General features: G+C 44.5%; 1 protein-coding gene across 1 annotated transcript; it reads left to right on the top strand.

The window, feature by feature from the left end:
* Positions 1-327: 327 nt before the first annotated feature.
* Positions 328-11,730, top strand: lifra (LIF receptor subunit alpha a; the record flags this gene model as incomplete). Its single annotated transcript, XM_079222290.1, has 18 exons — positions 328-381; positions 4,246-4,429; positions 4,585-4,721; positions 5,165-5,318; positions 5,537-5,812; positions 6,006-6,132; positions 7,105-7,241; positions 7,391-7,533; positions 7,795-7,948; positions 8,620-8,684; positions 8,916-9,135; positions 9,334-9,519; positions 9,670-9,771; positions 9,978-10,124; positions 10,257-10,394; positions 10,521-10,614; positions 10,814-10,880; positions 11,029-11,730. Exons 2-18 carry the CDS (start codon positions 4,342-4,344, stop codon positions 11,728-11,730), a joined length of 2,937 nt encoding a protein of 978 aa, XP_079078416.1. The 5' UTR covers positions 328-381; positions 4,246-4,341.
* Positions 11,731-13,540: the final 1,810 nt, after the last annotated feature.

The following is a 13,540-nucleotide window of genomic DNA, read 5'->3' as shown; positions in this document are numbered from 1 at the left end:
ATTGAAAAAACAGGGAGTACGTTTTCATGCTAAATGAGCTGGTCACAGTATTACTCAATGCCCTGAAGATTAGTCATAACAAACTATGATTAGAAGGCGCCTACTTGTACCTGGCAGGACTATGTCCGCCTTGGTTGTGTGTTTTTCTTTGTAGCCAGTCACTTGGTTGTGTCTGTGCTAAAAAGGACAGTTATTTGGAAGAACATCAAATGATTTATTTCTAAACGTGACTTTTCATTTTTGTGTTTATTTTACTCACTTCCTGTTGCTTACTAGATTTACATTCATCAAGGATTAGAGGGAAAGGCAAGAAAGGAAGGAAGGAAACGGCGTCTGGTTGAGGTCCAAAACCTACACACACAATGTCCCCTCTCCACTGAGGTCAGAGCACACACTCGTCTGTTAACTCCCTCTGCTTTTCACTTAATCTAACCAGCATCCGGTCTTCTCTCTCGTTCCATTCGAGGGTCAAACATAATTAGCAGCCACTTTAGCTCATGTTTCAAAATGTCACCACAGTTCTGCAGCACACTAGAGGCTCTGTGCGCTTATTTCTTTGGTCAAGGTGGACATTGTATGACAGCGTAATGACAGCGTCGCTCAGCAGAGGCCGAGAACGCACAAACGCAGGTTTTTTTCCTCCGTTTTTGTAAAGAAAACAGTATATAAACAGAGGTTTTGTTCTTAGTTTATAAAAGAAAATGTGGTTGTGATAGTAAGGTGTTGAAAGGTTGGTGGCTGGGTTTGTTGTGTAAAGATAAAACATTTCTACCACCAAAGTTCATACAAGAAGCTGATGTAGTTTGGAGTAAATTTGGCTGCGGCTCCCAATTCTTATTTTTAAAAGTTTTTGTCCTGGTTTTGGCTCCAGCAGGGATAACATTCCACTTTATACTTAACTTCAGGATGTCCTTTAGACTGAAACTAGTGTTTGACTAAATGTTAATAAGTGACCTTTATTTTCTCCAAACTACCAATAGATTAATTAACCATTAGTTCCAGGGCAAAGGAAACATGCACCATATTTGATCACACCGGTAACTGAATATTTTCTGACTTGCACCAACCCCTACTGGACTGTGTGTTGCACGTCCCGACTGAGATTGTTCAGTATTTGACGACCAGTTTAGCTACTGTGGAAACAGACAGCGGGGACAAATGAGGCCTTTCGCACTGAGCAAATTTTGGGTTCCGAGAAATGATTGCGAGAAATGATTGCATCACAGGGCGGTCAGCCGTGCACAGTATTCTTTCCACGGCTTACTCCGAAAGGCTGCCCTTTGCTGGATGGTCAAACGGAGCCGTGGCAAAGTGCAGCGTGGAGCCAGGCGGTGCTTGTTAGCTGAGCCCTTTCTTTTCTTAAAATAGAACGACTGCAGGCATACGGATGAGGTTTGGGCTTGGTTTTTAAGTAACAGCGCACCCTCCTTGTGGGTTCTTTTTTTTGTTTTTTTGTAGTGTGTGGTCACATTTATTACCGCTACAAGGACAAGGATCGGAGCCCGGCAGAGACATATTGATTTGTGTGTTGGTGTGCATTTGTAGCTATCAGTTTCTTAGTGGGATTTCCCAGAATCTGTGGCCGTTCCCCCCCCCTCCCCCCCATTTCCTATCAGTGCACTATGTTTTTTTTTTTTTGCAGAGCTCAAATGGCTTTTGGGTACATTGGAGATTGTACAATTTTTCCTTTATGGTGCTGAAGTTGGGGGAAATTGTTAGGATCCAGAACGGCTCTGTTCATGTGGGGACCTGCCAGACCTGCTGCGTTTTGGTTCAGACACTCCAGTGTGTGAAACACTGACTCCACACAGCTGTATTTATGTTACGCCATGCCTCTGAATTTCAGCAGGAGGTGAGGTTTTTGAAACCAGCAACACATCAGAAGAAAAGAAGAAAAAAAAACAGCCAAATTTCCTTGTTACTCACGTCAAAGTAAAGAAGTCGCACTCAGAGTAGGGCTTGTTTTGTGGGTTCTTTGGCTGCAGAAATAGCCAAGTTGCTAGATAGAGGCTCTGCAGTATTTACACTGTATTAATAGCAGCAGCAGGATAGCCAGCTGCTACTCTGGCATACAAAATAAAAATGTATTATTGGGCATTCAAATCGGGCAACTAGATGGATGCGGCCTTCAAGTTCATGCATTTAGGTTTCATTTGCTCTGTTAACACCATATGTGAAACCACTTTAGGAGCCAGCAGTAGAGTCACATTCCATGTTGAAACTCCTCCCTCACTCCCGCTGCTGCAAAATGGAAAAGAAAGGTCCATAGTCCATAGTGTACCACATAAATGATTCTCGAGATGTTCCTTTCGACTTCATAAACAGGCTGTGTTCTGTCATTTAGTTGTTGTTACTCAAGTTGCTAATATTTTTTCTCTTTTTTTCTTTTTTGTTGTTTGTTTTTACTTTTAAATACTTTTTTCTTATCTGACCCACACAGATGTCAGTATTTCCAGTATCCACTTGTTTTTGCCCTGGCAGTTTATCTCTGTATCTGCATTCTGTCAGTCCCCAAAGTCTTGATAACAATGATAGAAAAACAACTGGTGGTTTGGAAAGAAACATTGAGCGGTTCAGTTAGATGAGCAGGCTTTAAAAAACTAAACAAAAATCGGGTTATCTGTCTTCCTTTCCCATAATGTAAGCCTGAAACCAGTGTTTTTGTTTTGCACCTTACACTGGGAGCATTCGGCACCTGCAGCAGCTTGTTTTGATTAACTGGAAACTGTCTTTTTTCTTCTTCTTTAACTTATCTAACCTGACTGTGTTTCTTTGCCAAAGAGCCTTTGGGTTTGGGATGGTGAGGTTCTTTTGTTCAGTTAAGGGCTTTGCATGGGTGTGTGCGTGTGTGTATTTTGCGTTGAGGTCGAGTTGTGGAAGTAATGGGCTTGGCTGGCACTTGAGAGCATTGTTTTATCGAGCCACCGCGCTGTTTGAGGCCTGTCCCAGCATGTCTCAAGGGGAAACCAGACAAACTGCACTGCAGCTTCTTGGTCACAGTTAATGACACGATATCTGAGAATTAGCAGACGCTGAACATTGACACGTCAAGGCCGAGCCACGTTTGTTGCAACATCTCATTTTGTGCTGTAATCCGGCGTCTTGTCTTTCTATTCGTAGAGAGAGCAGCGATCGCATCAACTGCAGGCCGGACATTGACCTGACCTTGCATTCCCCACCCTGGATGTTTTTGCGGCCAACTTAATTCATTTTTTTCCAGTATGGCAATCTGAAAGACTTTGTTATGCAGAAATGCCTTAAACTTTCATTCTTTCAAATGGCCAGCAGGGTGGTTGCAAAAAGAAGTCAGATTGTATAGACGTCTGTGAGAAAATGACTCTACTTCTCACTTGATTTATTCCCTCAGTAAACTTTGTGAACATGAGTTTATGGTCGCAATCTCTAGTTTAAAGTCTTCTTCAATACAGCATGATGTTTATTTAGTAAATGATGGTCCATTGAGAGTACAATAGACCATAAAGCAGGGTATGCTATAGGGCGTGGCTACCTTGTGATTGACAGGTCATTGCCACGTCGTTGTTTGGTCGGAAAGTTGTCCGTGTTTTCGTCTTCCAACTTTCCCCTATTCACAGAGCGGTTTCAGCACTTAAAAGTAAATTGTAACCTAAAAATGCCTTTCAGCAATGAAACAATGAAATAAGATGGCGACGTCCAAAATGCCAAATTCAAAGCCTCAAAATCTCACTCCACAAACCAATAGATGAGGTCACGGTCACGGTCACTACGTCCACTTCTTACATATGCAGTCTACATTTAGTTGGTTAAGGAACATGGGCACGCGTTCCATAAACGTCATTCTCTGACCTGCGTGTTTCCACGTCTTGCCCGAAAGCAGCTGCCTGAGAGATGTGTTTTCATCCGTCGACGTTTGCTTTTCCTGGCAGCGGTGCCTCTGACTTTGACATGCATTCGTACAACAATTGGAGTTGGCAGGGAATCATTGCAGGAATTCAAAAGGCTGCAACAGAATGCAGCGCTTTCTACAGAAAACCGATCAGCGACAAGAGCAAACTAGCCAAACCTTGAGACATTTAATGAAATTATCGCGGTCACGCTGACAGAATATCCCATGAATAAGGACGTTGTGTTTGCACGACCACACAACACCCGCCCTCACCTCAACACCACTTTTGTAATATGAAGAGGAAACAAACTCGTTGACAGTCTTTATGACAAGAGCTTTATTTAACCCCCCCTCCTCCCGTCTGCTGTCTTTCCCCACAGGGCACCCTGCGTCTGCGTGCTGCCTCTTAAATGCCTCGCATGGTGTTGCTGCACCACCTCGGGATCTGCAGACACTAACTCGGCCAGTTGACCACCATGCCTCGCTCGAAGCCTCGCTGGAGCCCGATCTGGCTCACCTGGGTCCTCGTGGGCCTCACGGCTGTGCACACTCACGCCAATGATGGTAAGGGAAAAGTCAATGCAACGTGATGTTGAATACTGATGGTAACATAGCCGGTCCGTGTGGAAAGGTTGGCTCTTTTTCTTTCTTCGGGTCTGACACTAAAACCATTTCAATCACTTATTATTGTCCCGATCTTCTTCTTTTTCCCCTTGTAGTCCTTACTGTTCCCCAGGAGCTGAGCCTGTCAGCTGACTTGTGGACACAGCAACTGTCCATATCCTGGCTGGGAGGAGCAGCGGGAGCCTTTGACCTCATGATTCTGAGAACTGAACTCAATGAAACGGTCTTCTACGTAAGAGCATTTCTCTTTCTGTGCTACAAGTCGGTTTCATTCTCGTGTGAGAGAAGCTTTCGCCCGACCTGTTGATGTTTTTACAAATATGATCATGATGTTATGCCACCCACAACAACGTAATGGACAAATGCTGTATGTTTTGTTAATGTTTCCTTATTTGAGTTAAAAAAATTCATTCAAAACCTGTCTGTCATTCCTCTACTTTGTCCTCATTAACTGGCTGACATATAGTCGGTACCAGACATGTCCATTATTGGCGGTTGGGCACTAATGGAAGCTTTCAAAGCCATATTTAGTTGATTTGCCTCTGGCGTACATTTTTTCTACGGTAGCTCAACTGGTGTAATATTTCAGTACAATAATAATAATTGACTGTGCTCTCCAACGATCATCCACCCGCTTCCTGTTTCGTCCCTCCCTCACGGTGTATGTACCTGCAGGAGACGGTGTCCGTGACGGTGAATCAGGAGAGCGGGCGGCACCAGTGGAACTGGACCTCAGTCGAACCTCTGGAGTGCACATCGCTGTCCGTCAGGATCCGCTCAAGGGACGGACAGGCGACAAGTGACTGGAGCAACACTCAGATACTTCAAGGTCAGTGGGGCAATATTGACACCCATATACACATCATAAGACCCATGGATACTGCATAGCCTGACCGGTCAATTTGGGTTATTCATCCATTCAAATGACTGAAATCTCTTCCTTAAGCCAAACAAATGACTTTCTTTTGTACCCAAGTATAGATCTGTATTTATAGCTCCCTCTCCCTTTTCTGTCTCTCTTCATCCTCCTCCCTCGTGTCTTTTCAGGAAGCGATCTCCCCAGCAATGAGAAATCCCAGATGTACCCCCAGGACAGAATCAAATCTGTGGGGTCCAACACCACCTTCTGTTGCATTGTGGCGGAGGGGAAGCAGTTCGGCGCCATCAAATACAACGACACGGCCATAAAGGTGACGAGACTAAGCCGGCGCAGTTACGCCGTTACGGCTGCGAACCGGGGGGTGTCCGGCACGTCGGGAACCAACGTCATCTGTTACGACAACTCCAAGATGTTACTGACCGGAGCGGTGGTGTTTGTCGGATGTAAGATGATTTCCTGTTCGGATAACAACTGGTGTGTGAATGGTTGTCATGTGGAAGATGGGTGAATGTACCTGGAGTGACAAAGAGAGACATTTTGTATAAATCTTGGTAGTTATTTCTGTCTATGTGAACTTTATTCATGTATGTACATGATTATGTCATTGAGTTTCTACACGTTGTCCCCTTTCCCCAGACCCTCCACTGCCCAGGGACTTTGTGTGCGAGACTCGCGACTTAACCTCAGCCGTGTGCCAGTGGAGCGAAGGACGAGACACAAAACTGGTCGGCAAACGGAGAACAAACTACTCGCTGAACAACAGGTACCACAGTCCAACGCAACAGATCGCTGAATAGAACTCAACGAAACGGCCGCAACCTGAAACCGTGGGGCTCGGGGTCGAGTAGCAGTACTGCGACACACTCGTTCAGAAAAAGCAGGCTGCCGATGCTAAAATCCACGGAGAAGGACGCAAGGTTGATTTGGAGATCTTTCAGAACAGCTCACAATCTGCTAAACGGATTTAAGCATGGGAGTGGCTTTTTAATGGTCACGCTAAACTAAAATCCCGTGGTCGTCCTGCTTTGCTACAACCAGCCAGACCAATGTTCAATTGCGTTCGCACAAATTAATAATAATATAATAATAATCTGCAAATACACGAACCAACAAGCGGCAACAAAACAGGTTACGTGTGAAAACATCAGAAGATATTATCACAACAATCCTTTGTAATTGTTCTATTGTCTCTCCACTTGACTCGGGTCCAAAACACTATGAAGCAAGAAAAGGTTAAAACGCAGTATATTGGAAAGGAAATGTTCCATGACAGACGTGCCAAAGATGGACTGATATTATCATTATTATTTTTGGGCCAGATTCACAGCAATACATGGACAAGACAGGATGTGGTATAATGTCCATTTACTTCGTCCAATTAACCCCTGCATTATTTATGTTTGCCTTTCTCTGTAAAATAAAAAAATATTGCTTTCTGCCCAGAAAAAAAAAATCAACTAGGAGAGAGAGACAATGCACTTAGTCTAAGTAACCACGTGTGTCCGTTTGACATTGATGGTGTATTTGGCTGTGTGCCAGAGCGTTTACAGGAACGGCTTGAAGACCAGTTGCATTATGAATGCGTTTGCACCTGCGAGGTTAGACCGAGTACGTGAAGTGGTTCCATTGTATCTTCCATTAAATGAAGTTGTTTTGATTTCCACATTCTCAGCGAATCTGCTCTTTATTTTATTGTCATCTGTTCTTTTTGACTTATTTGTTTTTACCTTTGCAGGGACTGTACTGTGAGAAAAAAGCCGGAGAAGCAGAGGGAGTGCAGTGTGGCCCACTGGGAGGGTAACTGGACGCTGGTGGCCGAGAATCATCTCGGCCGGTACATCCTCACTGACTCCGCTGAGCTCAGCCACAGAGGTAAGTGTTTCACCCTCAACCAGAGCAAAATCTATGGAAAAATGTATAGCGTTTTTTCTTCTGCGTCAAATTAGAGGTAAACATGGACATAAGTATACACTTGGTACACAAGTCAGTACACTGATTGTTGTTTCACCCTTTCTCCTCAGTGCTTCCAGTAGCACCAGAGAACCTGAACTCTGTTGTCCGGGCCTGGAACGCCACTCTGCAGTGGCGGTGGAAGTACAGCAACTATTCCTCTCTGGCTCTTGTCTGCCAGGTTGAGCTCACCTCCCAAGAGAACACAACAAAGGTGTGTGTGTGTGTGTGTGTGTGTGTGTGTGTGTGTGTGTGTGAGTGAGTGTCTGTCTGTGTATGTGTGAAGATGTACAGTTATGGTTGTTGTTTTTAGTGCATATGCAGTACGCCAGTCAGACAGATCACTCCCATTTCCGTTACAACACGCTAACGACCAACCGCATCTCTCTTTACGAGAACGCAAGGTTGCATCGGCGTTGTTCTCTCCTCGCCGATGAACCGGTCAGTAACGCAAATGTCATCTTTGTGTGTCCAGCGTACCTTCTCCGGTCTGGGCCTGCGGTCGGTGTTCCTGTCAGACCTGCACCCCGATGAGGATTACAGGGTCAAAGTCCGCTGCGGTGCCCAGCAGAATTTCTGGAGGTGGGGAAGCTGGAGCGAGCCGATTTCCTTCAAAACCAACAGTTATGGTAAAGGATTTACATGTGGTAACTCTTTTTTAATTTTAGGTCCGATTTCAGTCTTTGAATAATGGTTTAGTCTATAAAAGTTTTGCAAATATTGAAAAAGGTGCTCATCACAAGTGATGTCTTCAGATTGCTTGTTTTTTCTGAGGCAACAGTCCAAAACCCCAAGCGGATGAAAACAAGACAAAGAAAAGCAGCAAATTCTGGAACTAATTCATGTATGAAAAAAACTTCAATGATAAATTGACCATCAATCAACGATCGACTAATTGTTTCTGCCCTACCGTGAATGGGCATCAGTCAAGTGACGGCAGCTTCATGTTTATTGACTATAGCTAGTAATTCATCTTGCTGCATGCTGATATGATCTTAAATATGTATTAATAATTTAACTAAGATGTAGTATTTTGAGTTTTGTCGGTCACAAAAGAAGGTGGACATTTTATTACTGTAAAACCAGCAGATGGTCGTATGGGGAAGTAAGTGGACCCTTGCTGAGAATTATTTTGTCAAAGTGCTGTTTCCAAGATCAATAATTAGCTCTCAAGCTCAAAATATTTTATTTTGGGTTTTAGTGTTCATCCTTTATTGCTCTCCAATTTTAGTATTGCAATTACAAAGCAGCAGTTGTAGTGCCATTGTTCATTTTCATTTGGTTTCTTCTCTCCTCTCAGTTCCAGATTCCCTTGATGTGTGGATGTGGATTAACAAAGACTTCACTGGGCAGGTCATTTGGAAGGTATTTTAATATTTTGTTGTCTTTTGAAGTAAATTGTGTTTTTGATTGTAGATTTACAATTAACAATTTGTTGTTGTTTTTTTACTGCACATATTTACAGCATGTTCACATAGACAACTATCAGATAATGCAAGCTCCTCCCAGAGCTCTACTGTTTTAAGCTTTCTGCTTTCTGGCTTTCTTTCTCCTTTTACTCTCTTGACCCGTTTTCCTGACTTCCTTCCCTTTTAGCCTCTGACACCAAGACAGAGCCATGGTCAGATCACAGGTTATGAAGTTACCGAGGGAAATCGACAGCCCAAAATCTATCCGCCGGGTACTTTTTCCGTACCAATCGACCTCACACAGACAACAGTCGGCGGCGGCGACAAGGTCACAGTAACCGTCATCGTGAAGAACAAAGCTGGGGTGTCTCAACCTGCAAGTGCACATGTACCACTGCGTCTGACAGGTATGTGGAGATGGAGTTTGTGTATGTATATATATTTATTTATATATTGACAGTTTTGTAGCACTGAAAGCAACCATCTCTTTGGTTCCACAGTCAAAAACACTTTTCACTTGAAAGCAGCAGTTACTACACCTTATCTAAAGAACATGGAGTCTCGCGGTTTCTACAATGCTGTATACATATTTTGCTCCTTTCCAGATGTGGATCCCCGTCCCGTGTCCAGGGCCGTTTATACGGGCCGAGGCTTCCCTCTGTTCTGGCAGCGCGACGACAACGCCACCTGTGCATATGTGGTAGAATGGTACGCATCCTCCTGCAGGTGGAACTGCACTGTGGGGTGGATCCAGGTGGCCGCCGGAAACAACAACGTCTCCGTTGAGTCAGGTATGCCGGCATCGGTGACTCATTTCTTTTACAAGAAATCCGTGTTACTACAGTGGGAATGGGATATAACCCGCGCCATATTTGTCCCTGTGCTTTTCTTGGCCATGGATAGTGTTTTTAATCAAAACAAACCCATTTCTTTGCCTTCAGCCGACTTCCTGCCGGGTGTGATGTACAACATTTCCCTGTACAGCAGCAGCTCGGAGGCACCAGAGCTGCTGCAGCGCTGGCAGGGATACATGCAGGAGCTGGGTAAGGATAGCGCGGCGCTGACTCTCTGTTGTGCCTCTGACCCATCTCTTTCTCTTTCTCTCTCTCTCTCTAAAAGACAATATTACCAAAGCATTAAGATAACAACATTACAGTAAATAAATTAAAAGAAAAGAAAACAGTTGTTTCTTCACAGAATTTAATGATTGTGTGTCTCTCTCTACCTCCCTCCCTCCCGTCTCCCACAGTCCCCTCTGGTTCTGTCACCCTGTCTACCACCCAGCGGGACTCTGACATTCTCCTGACCTGGGGAGAGATCCCGCTGGTCAACCGAAGAGGCTTCCTCCTGGGCTACAACGTTTACGTCAGTCGGGGCTCCCAGCTCACGCTTCTAGGTAAACGTACACGAAATGCACACATGATTCACGCGGCGCTCATCAAAAAAGCATCTTGCATCCTGTTTGATCTCGTACGTGCTCATTTCTCGTCTCTCCTTTTCTTTCCCTCCCTCCCTGTCCTTTGAGCAGCCAATCTGTCGGACCCAGGAAGCAGGAGCTACACAGTAAAAAGCCTCTCTGAAGGCTCCTATAAGTTTACTGTCAAGGCCTACACGTCAGCAGGCGAGGACACGGGCGCCACTGCCTCCATAACGCTGGAGCCATACAGTATGTGTGTTTCGCTCAACATTTTTGGTTCATCCTACAACCATTGCTTTAATTTTTGGCTACAAAACATGCACTGTCAACAGATCTATTGCTTTATATAATATTCCTACTGTCTTGTCCCGGCAGCTGATTGGCTGATACTGGAAATCTTGGCTTCCCTGGGAATCATAGCCGTATTCCTAGTCATCGTCACCTTCGTTTGCTACAAGAAAAGGAAATGGTGAGTGTGTTTTGCTCCGGTCTCAAGTCTCTCTTCAAGACGAGCTATTTGGTTATGTACTTTTTCATTTGTTGAATCTTTTTATGCCGTGGCTTTGTGTTTTTTAGGTTGTCAGGTTGAATGCCTCTGGCAACCAGTCAGATAGAGGTGGTAGTTCTTGTTGAGGATATTTTAAAGCGGCATTTTGCTTTGTCACCAGGGTGAAGAAGGCGTTCTATCCAGACATACCTGAGCCCAAGCTGCCTGGTGGCTGGTCCAGTTCACAGGTACAGTACGCGTCCAATTCAATATGACCCTCACGATTATACTCAAGTGCTAATTCTATTTTAAGGACTTGCAATTGAGCGCTTGTGAGAAGCCTATATGGCCTAAAACGTACTCACGGGAGTGTTGAAACAACCTGTGTGTCTTCAGGGGCCGCTGGATGTGAAGCCATCGCCCCACAGTCTGGTCCACATGGTGGAGAGGCCCGAGTGGGATTCTAGCAAAGAGGCGCTCGTCGTCATTCCCGAAGAAGACGAGGATGATGACGGGCAGGGGTTCGGAGACGAGCCAGCGGACACCGATGAGCCGGCGTCGTTGCGTTACTACAACCACGTGGTGGACGAGCGGCCCATACGACCACGTTTCCCAGACTCCTCGGGTTCTTCCGCGTCCTCTCTGGATTCGGCGCGCACCGATGTGACGTACACGGGCATCCAAACCTCAGGGTCTTCCTTGGTCTTCCAGCTGGAGTCCGAGGGCCACCAACCCCAGGCTGATGTGACCTTCTGTGGAGGAGCAGGAGGCGGAGGAGGAGGAGGAGGAGGTGATTACCGGCCCCAGATGCAATCTAGAGCCACAAGTGACGACACAGGACTAGCTTCACCCGAGCCTTTCTTCGAGCCCCAAGCTGGCAGTGCCGGGGGCTACAAACCCCAGAGGTCCTGGCATTTGGACTCCCCCGTGGAGGCCGGGGAGGGCGCCGGCCTGGCCCCCTCTCTCGGGTCCCCCACCTCAGTTGCTTCCACTCAGTTCCTCCTCCCTGACGGGGATGAGCACGCAGATGAGAGGCGACAGCCCTCATCGTCGACGGCGACTTGGTTCAGCAACCTGCTATCATCCACTAAACCATGATGTCATCTCTTGCTCACTACTAGCAGTCAGACCAGGATGACCCCGCCCCCCCACTGTAGCACTACATTCTTACAGTTGCACTTTGAAAGCAGCTTAATAATATTTAAGGTGCTTATTCCAAACATACAGAAATCTAGCTGATTTTCTCAATCACGCAAATATCATACATCAAAACCAGTATATTTATATATCAAAACATTTCTAATCTGGCGACAAATCTCTGACGTCATACCTCTTTTCAACCCGTATGTATCGCACCCCCCTGGTGACCCGTCGGCTGATACATCCCCTGACTCCCATGCGATGGGCATTTAGCAACGGCATATCTAGTGTGTCGGCTGACTGTTTTTTATCAGATGCTTTTTAATTTTTTGTCCACGTGAAGTTCACCACGCTACAGATGAAATCTGAAAGCAGGACGTTTTCAAACCGAATGACAGAACTGTAAAAGCAAGGGACGTTTTTTTTTTTTTTAAAAGAAGAACACTACAAACAAACAGTTTTGGTTATTATGTAGCAAAGCAGACAGATAACCTCCGTTCACAGTATCCATGTCTTCTGCTGGTCCGCCACCGGGGATAACCTCGCCTGTGTTATGACAGCTGATGAGCTACTGAAAGGAAAAGATGATTTTAAAGGTCTGTATAGGTGGCGCTCTCCTGGATCGAGCTCCCATCATTACAGACGTGGTCTATTTTTCACAAAACATAGTGAGATGTCAATTGAAAGATATATTTGTGAATAAGAGCAGTGCTTATTTTACACAGCTATCTGGAATTGTGTGGGTAATAAGCCCCCCCATGTATATATATATGTGTGTGTGTGTATATATATATATATACATATATATATATACATATATACACACATATATATATACACTTATATAAGCTAGAACATGAATGAAAACTGATGTAATTACATTAGCAAACACACTATTATGTTACTTTTGGGTGTTTTTTTGTTGTTGTTTTGTCTTTACCTTTTTAGGTTTTGTGCAGTATTTTTTAATTTTGTATTATTGTTTAGGAATACATTTCACAGTCAGGCCAGTGTCCTCCTTTTTTTTAATGTTGCTATATGTTGCGCGTTATCCTCAAGTTTGTATTTAACAAAGTATGAGAATTCACTTGGCTGGGTAATTACAGTGTTAGATTGCCTTGACCAACGTAACGCTTCCAGACATTTGCACCATGTCACCTTTTCACACACGGCCTTGCTCCTAAATGTTTATGCGTCATGAAAAAAAAATATATATATATTACAATAATACAGATCAGAAATGTATTTTAGTGGACATACAGTTTACACTGGCACTGAACGTTACGTACAAAAGATGTCCGTTTTAATCGATTTTAGCGAGCGCTGAGATTTCGAAACATCGGTTACATTATATTTGTGTGCTTGTGAAAAATGATTTTCCTTTGCTCTCTTTATCTTCAAGCTCAGAGAGGTGGCCGATAATGCATGGGATGTTGATTTGCTGTGCTTGAATGTTTGTTTTTGGAGTTTTTTATTTTTCTCTCATTTCATTGCAAATTTTCTCCTGAAGCTTCCTTGTATGTTTTGTGACTGGAAAAAAAGGGACAGTGGGGAAATCTTATACAGGGATATTAATAGAGAATTAATTAATTTCTAGCAATGCTATCACTTCGTCTTAGTTTTTTTGACAGAAATATGTAGAAATGACCTTGTGAATATTGGTCGCTTGACAACACTTTGGCATCTCCACTACGGTGTGAAACACAGGCCACTACTTGCCTAAATAGACTCTGCATACTCTGCATAAGACGCACCGTTGGCTCGGCTT

The sequence above is a fragment of the Taurulus bubalis genome, assembly GCF_910589615.1.
Source record: "Taurulus bubalis genome assembly, chromosome: 8".
In the NCBI taxonomy this organism is placed as follows: Eukaryota; Metazoa; Chordata; class Actinopteri; order Perciformes; family Cottidae; genus Taurulus; species Taurulus bubalis.
This window is presented reverse-complemented; position numbering and strand designations above follow the sequence as displayed.